At 50.7% G+C, this 27,894-nt stretch overlaps 1 protein-coding gene across 1 annotated transcript in view; it reads left to right on the top strand.

Moving 5' to 3' along the window:
• The window catches only part of Shank2 (SH3 and multiple ankyrin repeat domains 2), a 391,984-nt gene that overhangs the window by 348,116 nt on the left and 15,974 nt on the right, over nucleotides 1–27,894 (top strand). The window contains exons 16-22 of the mRNA XM_052194528.1: nucleotides 16,774–16,909; nucleotides 17,680–17,760; nucleotides 17,970–17,978; nucleotides 19,272–19,292; nucleotides 24,965–25,095; nucleotides 26,457–26,568; nucleotides 27,386–27,406. Of these exons, the coding sequence (XP_052050488.1) occupies nucleotides 16,774–16,909; nucleotides 17,680–17,760; nucleotides 17,970–17,978; nucleotides 19,272–19,292; nucleotides 24,965–25,095; nucleotides 26,457–26,568; nucleotides 27,386–27,406 (511 nt within the window). The remainder of the gene's footprint in view (nucleotides 1–16,773; nucleotides 16,910–17,679; nucleotides 17,761–17,969; nucleotides 17,979–19,271; nucleotides 19,293–24,964; nucleotides 25,096–26,456; nucleotides 26,569–27,385; nucleotides 27,407–27,894) is intronic.

The raw sequence follows: 27,894 nt of genomic DNA, 5'->3' as shown, positions 1-27,894 counted from the left end.
ACATCATCCCACTAGACGTGTTTCCACTCCTTTGGACTAAGCTGTCAGAGCTCGCTGGGAGAAGAGGCAAGGCCCCTCTGGGCCTGATCCACACACAGCTCATCCCCAGCTAGGCAGCTCAGCCATTGTCAGAGGATATGGGAAGGCTGGAGCAAAAAGAGGACAAAGGGATAACTAAGGATGAGCCAAGCCTGACGGGTCAGACAGGCCTGTCATCCCAGCTACTCAAGAGATTTAGGCAAGAGGATTGTAAGTTCAAGGCTGGTCTGGACTCTAGAGTGAGGGCAAGGATAAAACCAAGGTAACTCAGTGAGTACTCTTGTCTGACAGGTAGAGGGCCCCAGGTTCCATCCCCAGTACTACAACAATAATAAAATGATTATGATGACGATGATGGTGGTGGTGATAGTGATGATGGTGATGGAGGTAATTACAGCAGTAATAGCAACTAGGACTGGAGGCGGCTCAGGTTTGTCAAGGCAGTCATTGCTCCGACGCAGTCTGACAGCATGTGGAGAAAGCTGCTTACAGGCACACCAGAGGGACGTATTAGGTGAAGATGGATGGCCACAGCCCCCAGCAGCACGTTTCTAGGGGCAACAATGGTTGCTAAGAGAGGAGCTGTTGCTCCGGAGGCATTTTGGACCCAAGGAAATAGCTGTTAGTGAATCCCCAGCTCTGAGAGGGTGTCTGACAAAAACTCCTGAGCCCGCCCCACCCCCGTAGCAGTGAGCAGGGGACTGGAGGGGCTTCACTCTGCTCCTACATTCTTGTGCTCTCCACAGTGGCTGAGGGACGAACAGCTCTGGGTGGATGATGGGGCAGGCAGGAGGCAGCTTTTAGAGAACATTAGTGAGCAGCCTGTACCAGCCAGCCGTTGGACTGGGAAGGCAGCCTGAGCATCATGACCAGGCATGGAGGGTCTTGGAGACTTGAGTGGGATATGAGGTGTTACATGGAGACTCTCGGAGAGATTTCATGTGAATAGAAGGGATAAGATCAGGTTTCAATAAACTAGAATGGGGTTAGTCTTTGAATGTTGCACTGATTTCAAAACTCCACCGTGGCTGGAGAGGGTAGCAACTCCAAGGCCACCAGGAGACTGCCCAGTTAATGCCTTCTTGTACCTTTGGAGTTCTGTCCTCTCTGCATCTTTGCAAGAATAAATAAGTTGGGTGGTGGGGAGAGGGTGTCTGTAAGCGATACGGTAAATCTAATGACTTAAAGCCATGCATCCAGACTGGCCTGCTGGAATCCACTCAGACAGCAGGGAAGGCATCTTTAAGGGGGAGACCTGGAGAGCAGAAACAGATGGCCTGCACTTGACTCTGGATGCCGCTAAATGGACCAAACAGTCCCAGGGAGGCAGATGCTAGGCACTCCATAGGAGTGTGTGGACAGGGAACTGCCAAGTGGGCCAAGAGTAAGCTTTGCAGGACTGGCTCCCCGAGCAGAGAACTGGTGCCTAGAACCTGAGTGATGGTGGGAAGTCAGAGCGGTTCGGTAGCTCCAGCACGCCTACCTAGACTAGTGTTTCACATCCTGCACGGCTTGGTCCTGGAACAGGAATGGAGAAACGGTAGATAACTGAAAAAAGAATAGATACACATAGTGAAAATGTCAGATCCAGTGGGCTGAGCTTGCCCTGGTAGAGGGCACCTACTACACAGTCCAGAAACCCAGGATCTATGTGATGAACAGCACAGGAGGAGGGCTTAGCCTGTCTTGGTGGAAGGTCTTATAGGGCCAGTCTCAGGTGGGAGGAATACAGGGACCAGCTGTGCTGCTGGCTTTTGCACACACTGTCAACATCTATATTCAGAACCAATGCAGGCTTTGCCATTCCAATGGGTCTAAGGTATCAGCGTCCTAGATATGGCTGGGCACACATCAACAGTATTCATTCACTCAGGGCTTCGTCCAACAATGCATATCAGGGAGGCACCAAGAGGATGGAGAAGCCAGGCTGTTTGCTTCAGCTGTTTGTGAGAGCAAAGGACTAAAATCACCACCGGATCCACTGGTGGGGACCAGGGTGTGGCTGCAGTACACAGAGGCATATCTCTGGGCAGGCTATGCTATTGACTCCAGGGCGAGGAAGGTGTGGCCAGCCTGCTGCCCTCATCCAAGGTGCGGAGGAGATAAACACAGGTTCACATATGGACACTTGCTCCTTCTCCATCCCATTGTTCTTTTGTGCTCTTGCTCCTATTATTTTGAGATGAGGCCTCACTGTGTTGCTCCATCTGGTCTGTAGCTTGCTAAACAGACTGTGTTGGCCACAGACTCACAGAGATCCACCTGCCTGTGTTTCCCAAGTCCTGAGATTAAAGGTGGGTACCATGGTGCCTAGTTTTTTGTTGTTTTTTTTTTTAAGACAGGGTCTTCTGTGGCACAGGCTGGCCTGAAATTAGCTATATGGCCAAGGATGACACTGAACTCCTAATCCTCCTGTCTTTACAAGGGCTGGGATGACAGGTGTCATCAGCGTGACTGGTTTATGAAGTGCTGGGGATCAAACCTAGGGCATCGCGTATGCTAGACAAGTTCATTACCAGCTAAGCCGTATCCCCACCCAACTCCCAATCTCCTTTCTCCTTTTTAACAAAAAGATCTAGGGATTTAATTCTGGAGTTGCTGAGGATGGGACTCATGTGAGGAAAGAGAATCAGACATTCAAGGGCATTCCTGGGTACATAGGAAGTTTGAGGCCAGCCTGAGCTACATGAGAGATTATCTAGAGAAATGTGGGGGAGGGAGGAAGTGGGGAGAGGAAGAGGAATCCATCCCAGTCTTAAGGGTTCACTGTCCTGTTCTGAACAGGACAGGAAGACCCTGAGCCAGGAGACAAACACTAGATAGAAATTAAAGCGGTGCACTTCGTGGTCTTGTTGAATAATCATGTGTGCATACTCACTCGTGAATTGCGAGAAAACACCACGCTCCTGCAAGACTTGGGAACAGGGGAGGAGGTGGGAGCACGTGGAAACGCCCTCAACCATCTCCGCCGAGTTCCTAGCAGCCTAATGCCACTCTGAAGCAGACAGCTTGTTTACAGAGAAGAGTGAATGCAAACATCTGATGCTTTAAAACAACAACAAGAACAAAAAACCCCAGTCTCTCTGGGTTTGTTATGATGAAAGAACCAGATCGTGAACCGGAAATAATAAACGGAAAGAAGGGCTACACTGTTTTCTCTTTGCAAGGTCCCCAGACAGGTCGTGTGAGAAGTGTTCATGTTCCCACCCCCTCCCTCTCCTCTCTTAGTTTCCTTGTGTGTGTGTGTGTGTGTGTGTGTGTGTCTGTGTGTGTGTGTACATGTATTTGGGTGCCTTTGGAAGCCAGAAGAGAACATCAGATCCCATGGAACTAGTTACAGGCAGCTGTGACTCACATGGGTGCTTGGAATTGAACCCTAGTCCTCAACTACTCTGTGTGTATGCAAATGCATGCATGCATTCTGTGTGTGTGTGTGTGTGTAAAATTCTTATAAAGGTCAGAGGACAACTTCAGGAGTTGGATCTCTCCTTCTACCATATGGGACCTGGGCTCTGAACTTAGGTCATCAGGCTTAACAAGCAAACACCTTAATCCACTGAGCCATCTTGCCATCCCCAGAGGTTTCTCTAAAAACTGTTCCAAATGGGACAGGAGAGATGCCTCAGTGGTTTAGAGTAGGATCACTTCCTGCTCCTGCAGAAGACCCAGATTCAGTTCCAAGCACCCCTATCAGGTGGTTCCCAGCAGTCTCAAACTCCAGCTCCAGGGTTTCTGGCCAGGTATTCTAGCTGCCGTGGGCACTCTTGTGCTCAGACCTCTACAGACATTTTATTCTGTAATCAGTTTTGCTTCATATGGGGGAGAGTGGCCAGGGAGATAGCTCAGTGGGCAAAGGTGCTTACTGCCAAGACTGACCTGAGCCCCAACCCTGGACTCGGTAGAAGGAGAATGCCAACCCCTGCAGATTGTCCACTGACCTTCACACATGCAATTTTAAAGTCTAAATTAAAAAAAAAAAAAGATTGAAAAATGCAAAGCCCCAGATTTCCTCCCTGTCTCTAATTGGTTATGACCTGTTGGTCATGTGACAGCTGCCCGCCTCATTTCTCCTGGTTGGAGAAAGTGTGTGTTAGTAACTGAGCATCCTCTCTGAGCCTCACATTCTGTGGGTTCTGAGCTAAGTGTGCTGACAACTGTCCGCCAGCACAGTATCACACAGATGGTCTCATTGGGCAGAAAGTCCACTGGGTTCCGTCTGCTCTCCCACAACCTAGAACCACTGATGGCCAATGCTATCTCTGCAGTTTTCTGTAGTCTTGAACTTGGATCCAAGGTGCAACTTTTCGTTAAGATTAAGATTTCACACAATTAAGATTTCCCTGTGTGTGTGTGTGTGTGTGTGTGTGTGTGTGTGGCTTGATAGCTTATTTTTTCAGTCATTGAGTGATGTTTGTATAGTGGTACCAGCAAGAATGTGTTCATCTACTAGCCTGCTGAAGGACATCATAATTGCTTCTGAGTCTTAGCAATTAAGACTAACATTTCTAGAAATATCCATATTCACGTGTTTGTGTGGACCTGAGTTTTTAGCTTCCTTGGGTAAATACCAAGAAAACGGGTGGCTGGGTTATACAAGAATATGTTCCATTATGTAAGAAACTGGCAGGCTGGGGTCTGTGTGCCCCCACCCCTACCTGAGGAGTCACGGACAGTTGATGGCTTCCAGGAGAGGGAGAGTCGGTTTTCTCTAAGGTTATGACCCCTGGTAGTTGGTCATACACACCAGTGGATAGTGCCACACGTAGGTGTGTATGGACAGTACAAATCTGACTCATGGGTTTAAAAATCAAATTTTTGTTTTCTAAAAAAAAAGAGATGAAATTGGGAGAGGGTCGGGGATGAATTTGAGAGGAGTCAGGTGAGGATTCAAGGTGAATATGATCAAAATACACTGGATAAAATTCTTAACTATTACATTTTATCCCCCACAGAGCCTGGGCCATGTACAGGACGGGGACTCCTCAGGGCACAGTGTTTTCATGAGGTTGTCCATGACAGTACCCCATCCTGTGAATCTACAACTTTTAGTACCACATCGTTCAGGTTCAGCTTGAAACAATCATTCATCGTTCAGGTTTTTCTCATTTTTGGTTCCTGATGGGGTGCACTGAATATGTGTCCTAGTTACCTTTGTCAACTTGACACAGCCGAAAGTCATCTGGGAAAAGAACCTCACTTGACATAGAAGAGCCCTCACTACTGTGGGTGGCACCATTCCCTAGGCTTACGGTCCTGGACTGTATAAGAAAGCCAGCTGAGCCTGGGCCTGTGAGTGAGGAAGCTAACAAGCAGCACCCTCCATGTTCCTGCCTCCAGTTTCCTCCACAATGCTGGACTGTGACCTGGATGTCTAAGCCAAATAAACCCTTCCTTTCTCAAGTTGATTTTGGTTGGGGTGTTTTATTACAGTGACAGAAAGAAAACTAGAACAGTATCGAATTTTTTTGAGGTTGTAGGGCCAAGCAGAAGATAACCGACTACTGGTTCTACTTCCTGCCCTGCTTCCTGGTCTGGAGAGATGTAGGCCAGCGAGCACACCTAGCCCTTCCTGCCCTGCTGCCTTCCCTGCCAACACCAGCCACAATAAGCCCTTCCTTCCTCTCTTGGCACACTTCTTGTTGGGTGTTTGGCTACACATGCATGGAGCCGGCCTTTGCATACTTATTAGCCCTGTGTCTGTCTTTGTTGGTGGATACCTGAACAGAGAGCTCGCCCATTTCTAATTCAGTTGTTTGCTTAATACTGTTGAAGAGTTCTTCAGCATTTTAAACAACAGCATATATCTGATGTGTATTTTGCACAGACTTTCTTCCCCAGTCTAGGGCACTTTTATTCTTAACTGTGGGTCTTTCTTCGTGCAAACCTTCTGCTTGATGAACCTACCGTGTCCACAGCTCCTTCCTAGATCCTGCTTTGGGTGCTGCATTTGGAAACTCAAGGTCACCTGTATTTTCTCTAGCATTATCTCCCAGTAGTGTTATAGTGTGGAGTGTTATATTTAGAACTGTGATCCATTTTGGGTTAATTTCTAAAGGTTTAAGGTCTGTGTCAGTGCTCACTTTCTGCACGTGGGTGTCCGATTGTTTGGCAGACTGTGGGAAAGCTTGTTCTTTCTCACGGTCTTACCAGTGAGCCTTTGTCAAAAGATCAGTTGGCCAAACTATGGGGTCTATTCTGGGCTCACCGTTATGCTCTGCTGGCCTGCCGTGAGCCCTCCCGCTGGCACTCTGCTGTCCTAGTCCAGCTGCTGGGTAGTGCATCTCCAAGTCCAGCCATCTTAGCTCCGAGCTCTGTCCTGAACCTGTGTCCCATGTGCTAATTTGATCCGTAACCTTTCCAGGTAAATTTTAGGTCAGTCTCCCAGCATTCCCTTGCAATGGGTCAGGCTAAAAGTAGCCCTGTTAGAAGCCTTTCCTGAATATGAGACATTTATATGAAGCCATGGGTATTTGGTGTAAAAATTAATATTGAGGACAAAGCCCAAAACAAACACACTCCAAAGAAGGATGGGCTGGCGAGATGGTTCAGTGGCTAAAGGCGATTGCTGCCAAGCCTGAGACTCAAGTTCCATCCCTAAGAGTTTCAGCACAAAAGGAGAAGTGACTCCTACAAGCTGCCCTCTGACCTCTCCACACGGTGCACTGTGGCACACGCACTCACATAGACACTTACAAAATAAAAAAGTCAATGAAGAATTAAAAACACATGCTATGAAAAAGATGGGCGGGGCCGCTGTGCAGGGAGATGAGTATTAAACAAATCTATGATTCGTGTGCTCGGCGAGATCAAAGAAGATGCCGCCTCCTTGAAGTAAGAACAAAACGCCCTTCTGAAAGGGAACATTCAGAGAACAAAATAAGAGTTCTAGAAATTTTTAAAAACACGATGGCAGATGTGAGTATTTTGATAGATGGACTAGAAGATGACATCGGAGAGAATCTCTGAGAACAGAAGAAATGATGAAGGATGGAGGGGGGGGATGGGGAGACACAGCCCGGCCTTCCCTAAGCAAAGGCATTGGGAAAGGAAGATTAAATCCCCTCACAGGAAAAACAGTCACACTGCACACACCAGACACACCAGACGCCTGTGATGCTCAGGATGTGGACAGAAGGGACTCAGAGAATGTCACACAGTAGTAAAACAGCGGAGTGGGGCTCAGGAGATGGCTCTGTCAGAGAAGCACCTGCTTCATTAGCACGGGAAGCTGAGTCTACACTGAATGGATGCTGGGCATGGCGGAGCATGCCTTTAGCCCCAGCAGTCCTCAGGCAGAGGCAGAGAGTGTGAGACCAGCCAGGGACGCAAAGCGAGACCCTGTCTCTGAATAAATCAACAAGCTGAATAAGGTGGTGCATGATTGTCATTTCATCCCTGAAAGACAGACAGGCAGATCCCGGGCCTCGGTGACCAGCCAGTCTGGCATACCTGGCGAGTTCCCAGCCAGTGAGAGACCCTGGTCATTCCTGGTGCATGACAGGAGTTGTCCTCTGGCCTCTGCATGTACACACACACACACACACACACACACACAGCTGTCATATCTCCAGTCCCTCTATAGAAGTCTTCACATCTGAAATAAATGGAAGCCAGCCTTCAGAACCCTCAAGATGGCTTGTTGTCTTTATGGATTCGTCTAACTGTCCTATCAGTTTGAGAAAGGGGTGCGGGATGGTTAATATTGTCAACTTGGTCTGGAGTCACCCAGGCACTCTGGGCACATCTCTAAGGGATTCTCTAGATTGAGTTCCCAGGAGCAGGAAGCCCAACCTGTGTTTTCAGCACCGTCCCCCGGCTGGGGTCGGAGACTGAAGAGAAGGCAGAAAGGGAACTGAGCAAGCATGTGTCTCCCTCTGCTTCCCACAGCAGGCAGACGCAGTGTGGCCAGCTGCCTCACACTCTGCAGCCGGCCTTCTCCGCCGAGGTGGACTAAACCCCTAAACCACGGCCAGGATAAACTTCCTCTCCTACGCTGCTTCTGCGGGGCATTCGGTCTCAGCTTTAGAAGAAGGGATCAGTGTGTGTGTGTGTGTGTGTGTGTGTGTATGTTAGGGGGTGTCATTTCCTACTCTGTGGGTTGCTGAGCTCTGTGTGTATTTATGTAAACGTTTACACGTGTTTACATGTGTTGACACATGTGGGGTCTTTGATATTCGACACATTTATCACTGCCTTGATATCTTCCCTCTTTACTTCCCATAATGCTTTTTCTTTCATTTTAAAATTTATTTTATTTCATGTGCATGGTGTTTTGCATGCACATCTGTACACAACATGCATGCATATTTGTATACAACACACATGCAGTGCCCATAAAGTCCAGAAGATGGTGCCAGATGCTCTGGAACTGAAGTTCTAGATGCGGGTGTGGGAACCAAACCTGGGTCCTCTACAAGAGCAGCCAGTGCTTTTAACCTCAGCCACCTCTCCAGCCCCATTAGCAAAATTTTGAGGTAGAAACCATGGAGCATAAGCCTCTCGACCCTTTAAAGTGTACAGCCCACTGGATTTTAAATTTCAGTTGTGCAACCATTAGCACGATAAGATTGTACAACAAGATGTTGCCCCCAAAAGCAATCTTATGCTCATGAACCTCTTGCCCATCAGGAGCCTCTGCACAGAGGGTGCATGCGTACTCAGCTGCTTTTAATATTCCTGGGCATATACCTTGGTGTAGAGTTCCTGTGTCATGTAGTAGGATATTTGGCAGGTTCCAAACAGAGCACTGCGCTGTTGTTGGAGGAGGCTGGCTTATGGGTACTGATGGTGCCTCCACCCTCACACTGACTTTCCCAGTGACAGAGCCTCCACCCTCACACTGACTTTCCCACTGATGGAGCCTCCACCCTCACACTGACTTTCCCACTGATGGAGCCTCCGCCCTCACACTGACTTTCCCACTGCTGGTGCCTCCGCCCTTACACTGACGACTTTCCCACTTCCCCTTAGTGGCTTTTCACTGAAGATACTCATAAACTGGCTGGAGAGATGGTCTGCATTTAAAAGAACTTGCTTCTCTTCCAGAGAATCCAAGTTGGGTTTCCAGCACCCTTGTCAGGCAGCAGACAACTGTGTCCCTCCAGGTCCAGGAGCTGTGGTACCCTCTTCTGGAATTTGTGGTCAATGCATGCACATGAGGTACATTACCCTCTCCCCACCCAGAGCAATACACACATAATTAAAAAATAAAATAAGCCCTTTTAAAAAGAAAATCTGTGAATAGCATTTTAGATCTTTCTTTTTAATCCATTTTTCTATCTCTGGTGTTTTGTTTGGCGGTTGTTGTTTTTGAGACAGGCCTGGGATTAAGGGTGTATGCTGCCATGTCTGGCTCGGCCTGCTTGTTAATTGGAGTTTCGTCCTGCTAACATTTAAGTCATTACTGACATTTAGTCTGGGTCTGTGGCTTTGCTCTCTGCCTCTCTGCTCCTTTCATCCGGTCTCCCTTTCTGCCGCCTTGTGGCTTCTCTGTTCTTGGACTCTGTTTTCGCTTGCCAATGGCTTTAGCTGCCCCTCTCTACATTCTACACAGCTCAGGTCACAGGCCCTCCTCAGTGCTCGGGGTCTACTTGGAGTTGGTAGTACAGATGTGACATAAACTTTTTACATTCTGTATTCCATCTTTTGTGTCCCTGCGTCTAAATCTGCCCGATCATAGATACCCCTGCTACTGTTAGTTTTGCCTCGGGGAACGCACAGCTCTGTAGACAGCAGAAGAGTTTGTTCCTCAGCCAATCTGCCTTCCAAGTCCTCCAAGTGTTGGAAACGTTGCCCCCTGACTTCTGGCCTGCAGGGCTTCTGACATGAAGTCCTTTGAAGCATTCCTCTTCTCTGGTTTACGGTATCCACATCGCCTTCCACTTCCAGGGTCTGCCTGTAACCTGCCTGCATGAAACTCGCTTTTTAGTTTGGGCTCACAGTATTTCTTGAATCTGTGACTTTACAGCCTTCACCAAACGAGGTGTATCTGTGTATGTGTGTGTGTATCTATGTGTGTGTCTATGTGTGTGTGTTTGTGTGTCTGTGTGTCTGTATATGTGTGTGTCTGTGTCTATGTGTCTGTGTGTATGTATGTCTGTGTGTCTATGTCTGTATGTGTCTGCGTATCTGTATGTGTGTCTGTGTGTGTCTGTATGTCTGTATTTCTGTATATGTCTGTGTGTCTGTGTCTGTGTGTCTGTGTCTGTGTGTCTGTCTGTGTGTCTGTGTGTGCAGGTGTATTTTGTGTGTATATGTATATGTGTGTGTCTGTGTGTCTGTGTGTGTATCTGTGTGTATGTCAGTGTGTGTCTGTGTGTGTATCTGTGTGTATGTCAGTGTGTGTCTGTGTGTGTATGTATATGTGTGTATCTCTCTGTGTGTATGTGTGTGTGTGTGTTGCTTCTTTCTCATCTATGATTCTAGCCTCCTCTCTCTCGGGATACCGCATCACCTTTACATTAAGCATTGGCTGATGCCCCATGCATCCTTACGTCTCTGCTCATTTTTAAATCTGTCTTCTTCTGACTCATTGCTCTGTCATCTCTGCTCTGCTGCCAAGCCCACCCCGGGGAGCACCGTAAAAACTGCGCAAACACCCCTGTGTGACACTTCCAATGCCTGGTCATCTGTGTTTCTCAGGCGGGTTTGAATTGTGCCCTGAATGTTGTGACAGTTGGGCATTGGTGACTTTAGACTCTGTTACGGTTCCCGGATGAAGATTCATGTTTTCCGTGGAGCTGACTGCCTGCCTGATTAGACTCCCAGGTCCCACTCTGTGTGGCTTGTAGTAGCGGAAGCTCACAGTTCTGTCCCGATTCTTTTGGCCCTTTTGGCAGTTTGCTCTGAGGCTCTGTGGCACACACAGTCCACATAGTCAGCCTGACATGAGGGGACAATTTACCCAGAGGACAGGCAGCTGCCCCTTCGCTCCTTCCTGCTAGGACTCTGCCTCGTTTTAGCACCTGTGGCCACCCTGAGCTCTGCCCTATGGTCTCCCAAGCTGGTGTGGCTGCAGTTTTCTCCCAGAGCTGCAGATGACCCACAAGGCACTGCTCCCAGCGCCCATCCAAAGCCCGCCTGCCTTTGTTCACACCCCAACACTGGCTTCTCTGCTTCCCTTCTGGTTTGGGCAGGGATTGTGGCTGTCTAGTCTTCACAGCTGTTACCTGAAGAAGAGTTAGAATCAGGGGCTTAATTTACCGTGCCCTCCACCTTCAAGTTTTATACCCAGCTAAGCTACTGATTACATTTGAGGGTCATAGGGCAGTGTATCAAAAATAATCTCCAAATTGCTATTAGGAAACTGCACTCCCCAGCACCCCCCAAAAGGCATTTTAAACCAAATAAACCATTCACACAACAAAAGTCTGAGATTCAAGTCATCCAACATGAGGATCAGAGGACACCCAGGGATGGTGGCATGGGGCCCTCAGACTAGCCTGGAAAACAGAGTCTTGACTATGCAGCACCAATTAGAAGTCCTCAAGAGAGGCTGGAAGTCACAGCACATACTTGAAATTCCAGCACATAAGAAGCAGCTGCATAGTTCAAGTCTATCCCAAGCTACATAGTAAGTTCCGGGTCAGCCAGGGCTACATAGTAAGACAGGTGTCTCAAACAAACCAGGAAAATCTCAGGAGACAATTATTCACGACAAAGTTAAAACCTCATGGATCTGAAGACTGTGAGAAGGGAGTCTCAGAATTAAAGAAGTATTTGGGTTTGAATTTCTGTTAAGTACACAGAAAAATTAAATCAATAAAAAGAAAAAAAACACAAAATTATTTTGCTCCGGGGAGGAAAACTATACATGAGATGATAAAGTAACCAAATCAGAGTATATGGTTTAAGTATGGCAGGATTATCACACAGCGGAGAGGAGCAGTGAATGTTGGTCTAGTTAAATGTGATGTAAATGTGTCCCGAGTGTCAGAGCTGGAAGCACAGCAGGAGGCTTGAAGGAAAGGCGGTACCGCCCCAAACTCCAGTCTTCCTTCACAGAGTGGCTCTTCCGCAGATGAGAGCTCAAGTGTAGTCTGGAGAGTCAGTGGCATGGGGGAAATTGGCTAAAGGCCTGGGGAGAACTGGGCACTGAGCAGGAAGCCTCCTCTGTCCACTGTTCCCACACAAAACTCTATCATTTAAGGAACACTCAGATTGAAGACCCTAATTCATTATGAAGGAATATATAGGACCCTATTCTTCACAAAACAACTAGATCCCATGTAGCCTGGTTTATCCACCCTCCATAGGTCTACGACGGTGTCTAAGGGTGTATGGAAAGGCCCACTGCTTCCCTAAGGGTAACTGGACCACCTTTTAAAAAAAATCTATATTGGGTAACTGCAGGGGCATCAGGACTTGTTGGAGCCTTCTTGCTGACATGACATGTGGTACTCGCATCCCCCACCCCCACCCTGTGGTAACAGACATGAATTGCAGGTCCAGGCCCTTTGTGCTTTAACCCCATGAACATTCAAAGTGGCGATGAGAGGTGATGAGGGAGGAGCAGGCCTGCTTGCCCACTCTGGCTCCCGTCAGCACACGAGGCATCTATTTTCAGGACTGTGTCTGGCTCCAAGCATCCGTTGCACACTAAACTGGTTTTAGAACATTTTGTAGGCTGGAAAACTACAAAGCCTGGAACTTGATCCCTGCTGTGGCAGGAGAATGCACCTGGGTTTTTCTGGCTTTTGGAAGCTGGTCTTGGTGAGGAGTCTCTGTGTCACAGAGACCATGTGCCTTTGCCTGGCCCTCCCTAGGCACCATGACATATGACATATCATGTGCCTCATCAGAGCTGTCCATGTGCATACTGGAAGCTGATACACAAAGCTGCATGGCCTTCAGCTCTGACCTAAAGGTTGTGGCAGAGTCCATGAGAGTTCTATATTTTGGGGTTTGTTTCTGCAAACCAGGAGAGTATTGGAGTACCACGTGGTTGCGGGGAGGGAGAGGCGGAAGGATGAAGAACACGGCAGTGGGGCACCAGGTCAGCGTTCCTCCATTGTGGGCACTGCCGTGTCAGCTACTTTTTATGGTAAAATGTCATAACCGAAAGCAAGCTGTGGGGGAGTTTATTCCGGCTTACTGTACCCAAGAGTTAAGAGGCCATCATGGCGGAAAACATGGCCGCCAGCAGCTGGCATGGTGGCAAGAGTAGAAAGCTAAGAGTTCACATCCTTAGCAGCAAGCACCACACAGGTGGTGAACGGGAAGTGGCTTCTAGTCTCAAAGCTCAGTCTAAGTGACATACTTCCTCTAGCAAGGCCACACCACTTAAACCTTCCCAGGTCATAACACCAACAACGGACCAAGTCTTCAAATGTTCAAGTCTCTGAAGGACATTTTTCGCTCAAACCACAACATTTTATTCCCTGGCCCCATCTAGGTACATAGCCATACCATAATACGAAATACATTTATATAATCCAACTTCAGAAAGTCCCCATAGTCCACAGACTCAACACTGTTTAAAAGTCTGAAACCTCTTCTGAGTCTCAAGGCAATCTCTTAACTGCAACCCCCTGTAAAATCAAAAAGCAAATTGCACACTTCCAACGTGTACCGGCACAGAACATATTACCATTCCAAAGGGAGAAATGGGGCCTCATGGGGAAACACATGCCAAGGCAAGATGGAAAGCCAGCGGGACAAACAGGAAAACCCATAGTTCCAGGTCAGGTGTCCCCACAGCTGGAAAAGACAATCTTTCTGTCTGGGAGAAGGACTGTGCCTCATCTTCCCCTGTAATGAGAGTCCCGAGGTGGGGGGCAGGCTCTGGGACTCTGCAGCCCAGCCTGGGATGGGGCCTCTGTGTGTGGCACACCCAACAGTGTGGAGGATGACAGGACCATGGACACATCTGCCCTATTCCTACTGGAAGGTTCTCTTGCCCTCCACGTGGGAAAGGGAGGAGGCACAGTGCTCTGAAGCCTCGAGGAGAATGGAGTCCAATGGCAGAAAAGGAAGGAGACTGGACAGACAGCTCCTAGGAAAGAGTCTCTCCCCAGGCGTCCGCATCCCTGTGTCCCTGGAAAGCCCCAGTGGAGTAACACTGTTCTCTGGACATAGCATGTTCTTGTCCTTTGGAACTCTAGGCAGCTGTGATTGACTGCACAAGACTGGAACCATTCCTTTCTGTCATGGAAGGGGAGAGGGGCTCATGGCTCCCTGCCCATCCTCAAGAATTTATAGACCTTTAAGGATTGCTAGAGAGTGATTCCAAGGCCATGCCCCCATGGGTATTTATGACAGTTGATGGTTATCTGGATATCTAGTCACTGAACTAGTGCCAGGGTTTCAGCTGGCCATAAGTCGCCCAAGCAGGGACGTGGAGCTACAGAACCTGCCCACAAGGCCTGCTCCTTCCCGACACGGCATTTCCCAGTGTCTACTTCTCTCTGAGTTCCCTCCATTGCAGCATTGGCCCTTGCAGGCTGTGTCAGAGCTATTCTGTCACCTCTGCAGGACTTGGGTACTGTAGCTCCTTCCCTACCTCCCAGCCTCCCTTCAGCCATCACCAGTCTCTCCCAGAGAGGCTGCTGGCAAGGATGCTGCCTTCCGCAGCAAGGCCCGTGTACAACTGGGGGCGGGGGCAGGGGGCAGGTAGAACACTGACTCTTAAGGGCCTCAAATGAAGAGGGGTAGGTAACCCAGGTCCAGGCTGAGCGGCACAGCGTGGCTGGCCACTGGTTTCTGTCCTAGGCTGTTCAGTTGCTGTTCTGTATTGAAGCACACAGTAAGGAGAGGCAGGATTATTTTCTACCTGCTCTGGAGGCTGGGATACTGAGAGGAAGGCACTGGCTATCCTGGCTTGCAGGCCATTGTGTCCTTGATGGTCAAGCCCTGGTACTCTTTGTAGGAAGTATTCATCAATGTATAAGTCACCCTAGAGGGAGACCCTGGACAGATTGAAAAGGAGCATGGGAGCTGAGTACCAAAGTTCGTCTTTCTCTGCCTCCTGACTGTGGATATGATGTAACCGCCTGCCTGGCACTCCTGCCTCCAGGCCTTACTCACCGTAATGAACTGTGCCCTCTACAATTGGGAGCCAAGTAAAGCCCTCTCCTTAAGCTGCCTGAGTCAGATGTTTGTCCCAAAGGCCTCAGTCACCTCTGGGGTAAGGTTTATGGCATGGGGTCTGTGCTGTGACAGTGGTAACTGCGGGCATGGCAAGTTACTGAACAGCCAATGAAGTCGTGGCTCTGCTCCTGTAGCCTCGGCCCAGCTCAGCTTCTTTGGGAGACTCAGTATTTAGTTTCTGCACCTTGACATCATTTGTCTAATGACAACTGTGTGTCACCAGGGCTGCGTGCTTCAGGCTCCCACTGTTTTGTGACACTCAGGGCCCAGACTTCTGACTGTTCCCAAGTTTGGCCCAAGGTGAGTGTGGAGGTCTCCATCCTCACCGCAGCCCTTGCACTCATGTCTGACCGATGGGCACACACTTGTGATTCGATGGACTCCATGGGAAGAGAATCAGCAGGACAGCTGGCCACCTGTAAGCTGCGCCTGCTCAGTGTGTCTCCTCCAGCTCAGGAAGGCTGGCAGTAGTCCCTTCCATAACTTACCCCTTTACAGCGTGTGGGCACAGGTCAAGGCTTGGTGTCAATCCTGGCTATGATCAGAAGGATGAACCCTAAAAGCCTAGCCCAGGGCTGGATTCAGGATTGATTGTATCAATATCCCATGGATGGTACTCTGACAGCAGAAATATGGGGGAGGTCTATCCTGTCCCCTTCCAGAACTCCAAAAGCAAACAATCTCAAGGGCAATGGTCACAAGTCCATGTAGGGACCATGAGAGGGCCAGGGAGGCTGCATGGCCCCTGAGCAAACAGAGCTCAGCGTCCTGCCTGGGGCTCCTGCACAGCCACCCATGTCCCTGTGTAGGAATGGGGTTTGAGGATTTCTACGAAAGTGCCAGAGTTCTCAAGTTTTCCAATAGCTAAGTGGTGTTCAACACTGCTGGGCAACACTTGGTCCCTGGTGATCTGGCTCGGAAGACACATTGCTGGGAAGGGATTCCAACCTGCCCATCCTCAAGACTCTGGCTTTGGGGACAAGCCCTGGGGGGGGGGGGGACATCTGCTCGATGACGCCCAAGACCTCTTGGCAAAGGGTCACGGTGATGCCTCACCTCTGCTCAATTCTATGTCTGCTTCCTCCCTGGGGATGGGAGGAGAGCACCTGATTCTGAAAAGCCAGGTTTTCTAAACCTGGGGGTGTGTTCACCGCAGCAGTGTTAGCATCCAAGCGTGCACCGCCACTATCCCAGGAACACCGGGATAGTTTTCCCTCCTCCCTGCAGTGCCAGGGCGAAGCGCCATCTCTCTTAGCACCTTGTAAAGGCAAGCTTTTCTGCCTTTGGGTGGAATAAAAGAGAAAGACTAGAGGCAGTAAGCCAAAGCAGAGGAGAAGCTGCTAGGGGCCAGGTTTCCAGGTTTCCACCTCACTGTCAAAAGGGAGAGCTGGTTCTACATCCAGCCCTGGAAGTCTCCTGGGCAACTCCTGAGAATTCTGTTAGGTGGGACCCACGGGTCCTGGCAGAGGATACTAGATGAGGCATCCCGCCCCTGCAGCCACAGCAGCACACGTGCTGACCAAAGCAACTATTCACCCAGAGAGACTAAAGTGCCCCCTGGTCTCCTGCAGGGTAGCGGCAGCGCGTGCCTCGCCACCTCTGCCGCCTCTCACGTGTTGCTGACCTGCCATGCCTCTCTCCCTGCAGGTTAACAATGAAAATGTCGTCAAGGTGGGCCACAGGCAGGTGGTGAACATGATCCGCCAGGGAGGGAATCACCTCGTCCTTAAGGTTGTCACGGTGACCAGGAATCTAGACCCTGATGATACAGCCAGAAAGAAAGGTGTGTGTCCCTCAGGGTGTTCTACAAGGGGGAAGGCAGGGGCCATGGGGAGGAGAGCAGGATTCATTTCTGCTGAGAGCCAAGGCAACAGTGTGTGGCTTAAATTTGTGTCCAAGGCCATGACATTGAGCCTGAGTCCCCATTCTGCTAAGGGAGGCTATGGCTGAGCCAGCAAACAGATGCCAAGTACAGGACAGATGCCCCTGCCCCCTGGAATAAAGGAGTCCTTCTAGCCAGTTGTCCCTAAAGCAGCTCTGTCGAGGAGCCAGGGACAGCTAGTGGAGGATGTCGAGGTCCCCACAGCAAAGCCCACTCAGTAGCAGGGCTGTCTAGGAGAGAGAGCTGGAAACAGCCAAGACCACAGTGAGAAGGTAGGGGGATAAGATTTCCTGGACACCAACAGGCCTCCTTCCCCAGCTCCAGCGGAGCCTGTGTGCCTGCCCTGACAATCTGGCAGGTGGTGGCACAGCCATCTATTCCACTATCCTGTCACAGTCAGATTCGCACAGACAGAACAGAGCCTGAGGTCCCCTCCCCAGCCAGAGCACCTGAGAACCTGAGAACCCAGAGCTGCTGTGTACTGTGGCAGCCCAACTGTGACAACCCCACCCCCAACCACCTGTCTGCATGCCCCACAAAACACAGATCAGAGGGCCTCTGCCTCTCAGATTCTTCCTATGTCCAAAACTTAAGGGCATGGGGTTGGGTATAGGATGGGGTGAGGCCTTGTGGTGATTCTCATACCTGCTCTGCCTCTGCTCCCCGTCAAGCTCCCCCACCTCCAAAGCGGGCTCCGACCACCGCCCTCACCCTGCGTTCCAAGTCCATGACAGCGGAGTTGGAGGAACTCGGTAAGGCTACGTCGGCGCCCTGCTGCCCTCAGTCAATGCATGGCCTCCTGCTGGCTGGCTCGTCCGTGCCCCGCCCCTGCATGCCCTACAGCTCCACGCTTGGCTTGGCATCTCTAGCAGGGACCAAGGTGGGATCTATAGGGATGGGGCTGTTTCTCTTTCTGCTTATCTAACATTGTTTTGTTTTGACTTTTTGGGCCTCTCACTAGTGGACAAAGGTAAGTAGCCCCGCTGGCCCCGCAGCAGCATCCCTGCTGCCTCGGGCACCTCACTGACCCCACCTCAGCCTGACCTCTAGCTTGCTCCAACCACCCAAGTCCCTGCCCTCAGGGACTCTTCAGAGAATCTCAGCACATCCAGCACTCTAAAAGGTCTTCATTAAATAGCCTTGGCGTTTGTACCTTTGAAGGTAACCGCTGCAGGGGGATCATCAGCCGTTGGAACCATTAAGAAAAGGGATGACTCAGCTGGGCAGTGGTGATGCACGCCTTTAATCCCAGCACTTGGGAGGCAGAGGCAGGCGGATTTCTGAGTTCGAGGCCAGCCTGGTCTACAGAGCGAGTTCCAGGACAGCCAGGGCTAGACAAAGAAAAGGGATGACTGATTGCGACTAAGAACCATATCCTGTGTGTCACCCAGGTGCCACCAAGTAGCCAGGGAACCTCTGCAAAGAGGGTGATTCTGAGCCAGAGATTGTGAGAGGAAGCACTGACCCCATGAAGGGCTGGTGAGGTGGGCTCCTGGGCACAGAAGCAAGCACTCAATGGGAAGCTAGTAGCTCTTCAGTGGTGTCCGGCCAAGATGTCGCTAACAACCATGGAGACTGTGTGGGAGACCAACATGTCCCCGCCAGCACGGAGCAGCCTCCTGCCTCCTGGCTCAGGCTAAACATTGTCTTTCTTGCTGCTTTCTGGGAATCTGAAGCTCACCTCGAATTGTCAGTTTTCTAGAAGAGGGTACCCTGACACAGACATGCTTCTCCACCCAGAAGCTGAAGCACCTCCTCTCCTTCTAGCCATGCCCCTGACCCCATCATCTCCCTTCAAACAGTCCACTGGGAACATTCTAATTGCGTTCCCATGGCAGAATATCTGCCCTACTTACAATGGGCCGAGGCCAGTCCGCCCTACTGAAGGGGCTTCTACGGTGTTCCCTAGGAGTTCATTAGCCAGGAGCTGTCTCCAGCTCCCAGGGCCTCCAGCTTCTGGGGTCTCCATGCCCTTTTAAAGGGCCCCTCATGTCCCACCCCATGAAGTTCAGTCCCACCTGTGGAGTGCTGGTGCGATGCCAGGGCCTCGTTACCACCACACAGGAGACAGGACAAGAGAAAAAGAGCAACCAAGGACAAACTGTGGGGCCACTCTGTACCCTGCGTCTCACTCCCAGTGGTCTCCACGCTGCTTCCCCTGTCTGTGTCCCACGATCACTGCATTGAGTAAGACCCCGGGTGCGGGCCACTATGGGAGGGAGCCGCCATGGGTGGCTCATGCACTTCCCTTTCTGTTTGCAAGCCTCAGTCCGGAAGAAGAAGGGTAAGGGAAGCATCTGTCCCCATGCTCTTGCCCAGTAGAAGAGAAATCCCCTCGTGACCATCGTGTAAAGCCCAGAGTGTGTTGTGAGCCTTGTGTTGTCTTCCCTATTTGGGGGGGGGGTCATGCCCAAGAGCCCCTCCCTGGGATGTACCCTGTTCTGGTCTGTCTGGTCTGCTTGGCTTCTGTCTGTGACCCCCTCGACCTATTTGTAAGTCCCCCAATCTGTGTCCACATCAACACACTGACAAAGCAGCCAATCCTGAATGATTCTCGCTATGCCTGCATGGCTGCAGGTGTGTTGACTCCTCTTCTGGGGGGCTGGTCAGAGACATCCATGTGTACTGCCCAGCCCCTGAACAGACTGGGATACAGCAAGGGGGATACCAGCTTTGTTCCTCTTTAGTTCTCCCACTGTGGAAGAGAAAGAGGGAGCAGTGTGGGCCTTTCGGTTGCCTGTCCCCAGGCTCCCATGAGAGGGGAGCAGACATGACACAAGTCTCATGAGTAGCCAGGCAGAGCCCTGCCTTCCTCAGAAGCACCCCATTACAGATATATATCCCTAACTGCTCATGACTCCCCAACACTGAGCTCAACAACCTGTGACCCATAAATACAATCCTAAAACATCATTCCCCAAGGCTGAGACGGTCCCTAAGTAGGCAGGGGAGGTCCCTAATGATTGCTGAGCTCAGTCTGAGGCCTGGTGTGGACCTAGCTTCCTAGATCCTGACTCAGGGTTCAGGAATGTCCGAATCCAGTAGGATCAGCCTCAGGGCAGGACAGGTACCCTGGAGCTGTCGGCATGGTCAACTCAGGACTAGCAACCTTCTTTGCCACAATCCATGTCTTTACCAACCTGAGCTACATGACCTTTCTCAAATGGAGTGAGGCAGCCTTAACCCTGGATCCACCCCACTAGCCACATCGGCTTAGAGATGCTGGGTTCTCACTGAGCTTGTTGCCCTAGTGCCCATGGTGTGAAAAACCACCATGGACAGCTACCACAGACATGCCAGCCCAGGGCAGCCGAAGTGAGAATAGAGACAGACTACCAGGCAGAGTGAGTGGTGGAACAGGTTGTATGACCATGACTTCCAACCTTGCTGGTCACCCCAGGATAAGCACACAGACCTTCCCAGGCACAAGCCTTGGAGTCTACAGGTCCACAGGGCCCAGACTGCATATCCACACTTCACTGCCTGGGAGAGCAGGCAGGAGGCAGCCCTCTGGGTAGCTCAGATGACAATGTGACATTTTGGCTTTTTCTCCTGGTAGTAGAGTTGCAGAGGAAGCCTACGTGGTGCTTCCTCTCCCTGAGGTGGGTGTAGTGGCGCCATCCTCCAGCAGGAGGGTGTGGACTACTGGCTCTGAGACACCAAGGGGAAAGCGTGGTGCTGGGGACAGATACATTTCCAGCTATCTCAGGTGGCATGAACATCCAGGAATCTTGCCGCTGCTCCTGTGGATGCCTCTAGAACACTTAATCTTGTTCTCTCATAGAGATCCAATGTAATATGTGAGAAACAACTAGGATCCTGCTCTGACTGAGGCTTGAGTGCTGGGCTCTGGCTGTCTTCTCACCCATGTGTGGCCAAGGGCAGAGCACCTTGTCAGGGCTTCCACTCACTGCCTGGGGAATTGGAGGTGCCTGGAAGACTCCCTCAGGACTGTGCCATGGGCTGCAGTGATAGACCAAGTCCAGCCGATGGGGTTGTTTCCCTTCCCCTAGCATTTGTGACTTCTTCCCACAGAGCCATGACATCTGGTAGACTGTCACATGGAAAGCAACAGTGCCTCATGTTGAGGACACTGGACATATCTTCCAGTGCTTGCTTCTGCAACTTCTGGGAGTGCCTATGGCCCAGGCAAACCCACAAGCTGGGAGAAGCAGTGATGGGCAGGACAGTCTAAGAAACGTGGCTTCAAGCCACCTCAGGGAGCCTGACAAACCTACCACACCTCCCCCCTCTCTCTGTCTCTGTCTCTCAGTCTCTGTCTGTCTCTGTCTCTATCTCTCTCTCCCTCTCCCTCTCCCTCTCCCTCTCCCTCTCCCTCTCCCTCTCCCTCTCCCTCTCCCTCTCCCTCTCCCTCTCCCTCTCCCTCTTCCTCTATGGTTCCTGGAAGTCTACAATTCATAGCCCATGGGCAACACATCTGCCTTATGAGAGGCTTTAAGCTTGCTTAGATACTGAGAACTCAGCTCATGGCTGGGCTGTTTTGTGACCCATAACAGCTTTCATGTGTGTCTGTGCGGGTATATCCAGTCACCAAGACCTCCATGTTAGTCCTGGGATGGCCTGGCCTCCTCAGTGATCCGTACAGCTCTGGTCCTGGGCCTTTGTAAATTTAAACCTCATCCTCAGAAGCCAGCCATACAACAGTTTCCTTTAAAACCTTTTATTTCCTGTCAGTAAGATGCCAAAGATGAAGCCTGGGTAGCCACATCTCAAGTTCCCACTGGTCAGAAAATCTAAGGGTCAAGTTGAAGAGCCCTCTGTTACCTGACTCACACCAACAGCACTAACTGCCCCAAGATACAACCACACCAGCACTGTCCCATTGCGTACTCCACACGCCCTTCCTCTCTCTGTTCTACAGTCAGCTAAGTGAGGTTGGTGACTCTGGTCACCCTTACAGGAGCACCCTCCAGCTGTGTTCTCTATGAAAGACCATTCTTATAGCCAGGTGGATCAGGTCGAAGCCTCAAAGCCGCACATGGTTAGAACCATCACAGGAGACCCTTATCCAAGGCCCTGAAGTCTCACACCACAGCCTATTGCCCACTTCCGATGGACATGTGGAGATGCCACAGGCACCCACCCACGTGCCAGGCAATTAGTCCCACATGCCACAGGGCAGGAGGGATGTACACACTGCCAGCTCCTGTCTGGGAGATTCTCAGCGATTCCACAGTTCTTCAGCACGTGTGTATGTTCCTCTAGTGTCCTTTGTTCTCCATGTGCCCAGACCCAGGCCCTACGCAGCAGACTCTGGCCAACCACCTCCTCATGCTGAGCCTGTGCCCAGGAGCTTCCTAGCAGGACTATGACCCTGTGTCTCTTACCTGATCCTCCAAGGGTCATCTGGCCCACAAACTTCCCTTGCCCAGCTGCTACCGTTAGCCACTGAGTTCAGAACAGACCATTTTATGGGGCAGGAAAAACAGGAGCTTCCTGGAGCTCACCCATACCTCTACTTGATAGTCCTACCCAACCACTCTCAGGGCGAGCAGGCAGGGTTACCCACACAGCCAGCAGGGGCCTTCACATCTCAAGGTTTGCACAAGTTAAAGGTAGCTAGATTCCTGTAGGTCTCCAGAGTGCTCTTCATGTGAAATGCCCAGTCTTCATAACTCAGTGGCTTCCACTTGACCCACATTTGAGACTCAGGATGGTGTGTCCCCATGCTAAGCCTCTGTCGTTAGAGCAAATGTTACTGAGGAGAGGAGGGTAATTTCTAGAGTGAACACAGTGTTTTCTGCCCAGGGCCCACTGCAGTGGTAGGACACAGCTCTCCACTGCTAGAGAGATCTCAACTCCTTCCTTGAAAGAATGCACCATGGGGTTGCCAAGGGCACACCTCAACTAGACTAGGCCAAACCACCAGTGCTAAGAGACCTAGCATATGGGGTAAGTTATGGATCAAACTAGGCCAGTGTGTCCTGGCTGGCTCACCAAAGCAGGCTGGCAGGTGGTCAGTAGTGACTACTCAGAAAGAAGTTTGATCTCAGCCATAAGAGCCAACCTGAACCCCTGGAGGAAGATGGCAGAGATGAAGGCAGGTGGCCACGGCCTATATCACATGGTGGGGAGCAGTCTGCCAGTATGGAAGGTTAGTAAAAAGATGGCAGACCCTTCAGAAGAAATGCCAAGGCCCAAGAAAGTGAAGATTTGGTTACAAGTAAGGGCTCGAGACCCAGGGACCAAGGACGTGGGTGATTTGAGCTCCAAGTGTCCTAACTGCCACTGGAGATGGGAGTTGAACTATTGCCTGACCAATTCCTGAAGGCTGGATTCTGGCACAGGAAGAGGCCCGTGGCTAGATGAGCCTGCAGGTCCCAGACATCAGAGTCAGCCATGAAGGGACACACCACCCGAGACTGCATGGATTCTGCAAACCTGAGGTCCCCTCTACAATCTTCATCCTTTTTAAAATTCTTCATACATGTGATAGGCTCTGAGGCCAGGCAGGACCATGTGACAGGGCTACATGTGGACTGTAGCCATCATCTGTGGACTGCTAGAATCAACACTGGTCTAGAATTAGCCATCTTCCCAGGATGTCAGAGGGTCCAGGATAGATATTCCCTAATCACAGCGCACCCTCTTCCTCTTGACTCCTCCTCAAGGGGATCCTGGCTCTGACCTGGCTTCTCACACAGTGTTGTTTCATTCTGATGTTGAGCACTACTGCAGCTAGGGGACTTAGCCAAGGGGTCAGCTCCTCCTTATAAACATAAACCACCATTGCCAAGGAATATTTTGAATGACTTGGTAGCTCAGTCAGTGAACCCAGTGTTCACTAAACAGGGAGCCATCAGGCCCCAGAAATAAGCAAGGCTTGCCTGGAAGGACTTGGGCATGTGTAACAAATGTTCTAGAAGCTAAGCATCTCCAGTACCCCAAAAGGATCCAATGTGGGAGCTGCACAGGCATAGCTCCCCGTAAGCTTTATCCTGACCCAGGGCACCTTATAAAAAACAGCCCGGGACATCTAGGACATTTTCACAAGTCCCCTCTGGGGACTGGGGGTGGATTCTGACTGAAGGGTCTCAGGGAGTGGGGTCCCTGTGTTCTAACAACCCTAGACAAAGCCTTATATCTGGTCTCAGGATCTCAGCTGTCTTAGAGCTAAACTGGATGTCAAGGCCATTCTAGAACAAGTTTTGGTTTTCAAGTTTAAACAAAAAGCTTTTGTTGTTTTATTTTGGTTTGGTTTGGTTTGGTTTGGTTTGGTTTGGTTTGGTTTGGTTTGGTTTTTTATTTCCCAGGGCTCCTTGAGAATTGGTTTTCTAGAACTAGCAATGTTCTAAAATGGGAAGAATAAATAGAAAGTTCTCTGTGCAACATCAGAGGTCTGGGGTTCCTGCCATATTGTCTGGCCTACTAATCACAGTCAACATTTCAGCCTTGGTGCAGGGAGCTTGCCTTGAAAACTTTGTTTAGTTACAAAAAGGACCACATGTGTGTGTGTGTGTGTGTGTGTGTGTGTGTGTGTGTGTACACCTGGTGGTACAGGCCTGTAATGTCAACTCTGTCATAGGAAAAACAAAAGTTCAAGGCCAGCATGAGCTACACGGTGAGACCCTGGCTCTAATAGTAATTCCAAAATTAACACTTATCAATAACAAATTCCATTTGTCATACCTAAGACAGCTGAGTCACAGGTCCTGGGTGGTATAGCACTTTCCAAGGGGGCAGGCTGAGATGCAGAGGTCTCCTGCTGTCTTTGTCCAGTTAGCTATACTCCTCAGGCAGGCAAAGGGATGCATGGTGGACCCCCTAGTGGGACATGCGGAGGGGATATAGATGATGTCTGCTCCCCAGACCACAGCCTGCCCGATAGTCCAGGCATATGAACAATGACCGCATGCCTGATTCTCCTAGCAGAGCCCATCCACCCTCCAGGCTTCCATGAGACTAAACCACTCCAAAAATCGATTTGTGTTTTAGATAAACCGGAAGAGATAGTGCCAGCCTCCAAGCCCTCCAGGACTGCAGAGAACGTGGCCATAGAATCCAGAGTGGCGACCATCAAGCAGCGGCCCACAAGCCGGTGCTTCCCAGCGTCCTCTGATGTGAATGTGAGTGAGCAGAAGTGCGTAGGGTTTAGGCTGGCCTGGCTGGGGGGCAGGCAGGCAGAGGGTTCAGCATGCGTGAGCTGAGTCCAATCAAGAGACTTTGGACACAGGGGATATGGGAGTGCTCCTCAGATAGTGCTCCTTGCCCGAGCAGAGCCTCATGCACTGTGGTCCTCTGCACAAACACTTGGCATTTACTCTGAGGTGGGGTGACAGCATTCTTAGAAGGGAAGTGACAATGTGTTGGTCTTCACTGTGCATGGGAGGCACCGGATGCCAGCTCACAGCCGGTGCTGTTTCTGTGCCCACCCACCCCAAGTAAAAAGCACTCTCAGTAAAGAGGTGACGAGTTTCCCAGGAGCCAGAGATGAATCCTGGACAAAAGTGAGATCTTTGAACCCCTTGGTACCGCCTTTTGGTTTCTGGTCACCATCACAGTCCAGTGCCAGGTGTGAGCACTAACTGTGCCATCACATAGCTGAGTATTTTCTCTGACTCACTTTCAGACTGACTTGGTTTAATCTAGTCCTTTTACACAGTGACACCTACAGTTGCCATGAATGTGGTAAGAGCTTCAGAAGATAAGCAATAAAATAGACACCCCCAAGGTTCAAATGCTCACTCCTCCTCCTCCGAATCCCATAGGAGGAACCCTGGCTTTCAACACACCCACACTCTATTCTGATACTCTCCAACCTGATAGCCCCACGGGTCAGGTTCCTTTGACCTCCCAGGGGCCAGCATCCTACCTTCCCTGCCACAGATTCCAGGATCAGGTGGGTAGAGGCTATGGAGCCTGTCAGTGTATACCCACAGACATGTTCTTAGTGAGCCTTAATGACCAGTCTTCCCCAAGTCCCTCCTGGGGCCTTCTGGCCAGGGAAGGGACAGCCCACTGCAGTCTCTGACAGTTTCCGGGGTCGCTTGGCAGGTCTCACAGGTCAGGAACAGGCAGTACTCACCTGCACAAGTCTGGTGCATAGCTACCTTATAGTGACTGGAAGAGGAAAACAGAATCCAAACTGAGGACTTGACCAAGGTCACAGGGCATGAGGACCCAGGCAGGGCATGGCCTGGATCAGACCCCACCACCTACCACACTGTGCCTCTCTCTCCCCATGACCAGCCATTCTAGCCCTAATCTCTATGAGCTCCTCTGCTAACTGGCTGGGTGAATGTCTCAGCAGACTACGGCTGCCTAGATCTAGACACGCCTGCATCAGATGCACAGGAACTAAAAGGGATGTGGGTAGGGCGTGGCCTGAGGAAGCCACAGTGATTAATACCTGAAGCTCCCAGAGCTTCCTGTCCTGCCTCTGGCCCTGTCACCAGGGATGCACCTCACCTGGCTCTCTGGTTTGCAGTCCGTGTACGAACGCCAAGGGATTGCTGTAATGACGCCCACGGTCCCTGGGAGCCCGAAAGGCCCGTTTCTGGGCCTCCCTCGAGGTACGATGCGAAGGCAGAAATCGATAGGTAAGAAGCGTGACCCTCCACCCGAAGACGTTGCCCCTAAGCTTTCAGACATGGCCCTCAGCTCCTCAGGGGTTTGGGGCCTGACTCCAGGCCCCGTGGTTGCCTTGGTATCTAGACCCTAGCCACTCCCCACCGGGCCTGCCTATGAGGGGCCAGGTCCTCAGCTTCTCTCCAACAGGCAGCCCCTTGAACATGGTGGGGTATGAAACCTTCCTTGAGGGTGGTTTCTCTAATCTACTGACAATAGCAGCTAAGAGAGCAGGGAGGAGGGCGGGCAGGGTGGGCAGACCTCCCCAGTCAACATTTCATAGGCTGAGCTCAAGGGACATACTTCTCCGGGTGGCTGGGTCAGGTCTGAAGCGCTGTGTGTAAGAGAGCGGCTTGCCTCCCTCGCTAACATCCCATTTCCCTCACTGGCTCGGACAGGGCGAGGGCAACCTGATCCCTCAAGACAGGAAAAACCTCAGTGTGTTCCTTACCCCCATAAACTTTCTGGAAGCCTAGGCTACTGCTGGACATAGTGGAGCCTTACTGTGTGAAGAGAAGGGGTCTGCAGCCTCCAGCCTCCAGGCACCGCCAGGAACACAGCTCTGTGTGTTCCGGAAGCTCCTCCTGCGATGCTGCCAGAGACATGGCGCGTCTGTTTTTAGTCGGAGGAGGAGGCAGGAGTGGCATCTAGGCGGTAATGACCATGGTGGCGTCTGCAGCTTGGGTGGCCCACCCACCCCTGGCACAATCAGGGCCGGGTATAGCTGTACACACACCTTGTTGTACTTCTGGTCTTTCTGGCTAATAACAGTTGATTTCCTCCTGTCAGACAGCAGAATCTTTCTATCAGGTCAGTGAACACCCCCCCCCCCAGTTTGGAATCTGTAACTTGAATGTATCCCAGTTTACTTTATAAGGGGTATTCTTAAATTATTACTCCTTGGGAATGCCACCATTAGGCGACAACTCACAGCAAACAGTCCACAGAGATCTCCTTCAGCAACAATCCTCTGAGATCCCAAATTAGCCTCCCACAGGAGTATGTTCAATTTAGAATACCCTTATCCAATGGAAGTTCTCATGGAATAAATGACTGTAGTTTGTCCTGGGATTTTTTTTTTTTTTTAATTTCAAGTAATTCATTTTGTTGCCTCTGAAAACCTGCATGCCCTCGTATTGAGAACTCATCCTTGGTGTCTGCGCTGTGTACGCTGCTTCTGTCTGTCTGTCTGTCTGTCTGTCTGTCTGTCTGTCTTAGGCTGTGCTGTCACACAAGCTGATACATACACCCAGGGAAAGCTCAGGCCACGCTGTGGCTTCAGCCATATCTCCACTTGT

The sequence above is a fragment of the Apodemus sylvaticus genome, chromosome 1, assembly GCF_947179515.1.
Source record: "Apodemus sylvaticus chromosome 1, mApoSyl1.1, whole genome shotgun sequence".
NCBI classification, from domain to species: Eukaryota; Metazoa; Chordata; class Mammalia; order Rodentia; family Muridae; genus Apodemus; species Apodemus sylvaticus.
This window is presented reverse-complemented; position numbering and strand designations above follow the sequence as displayed.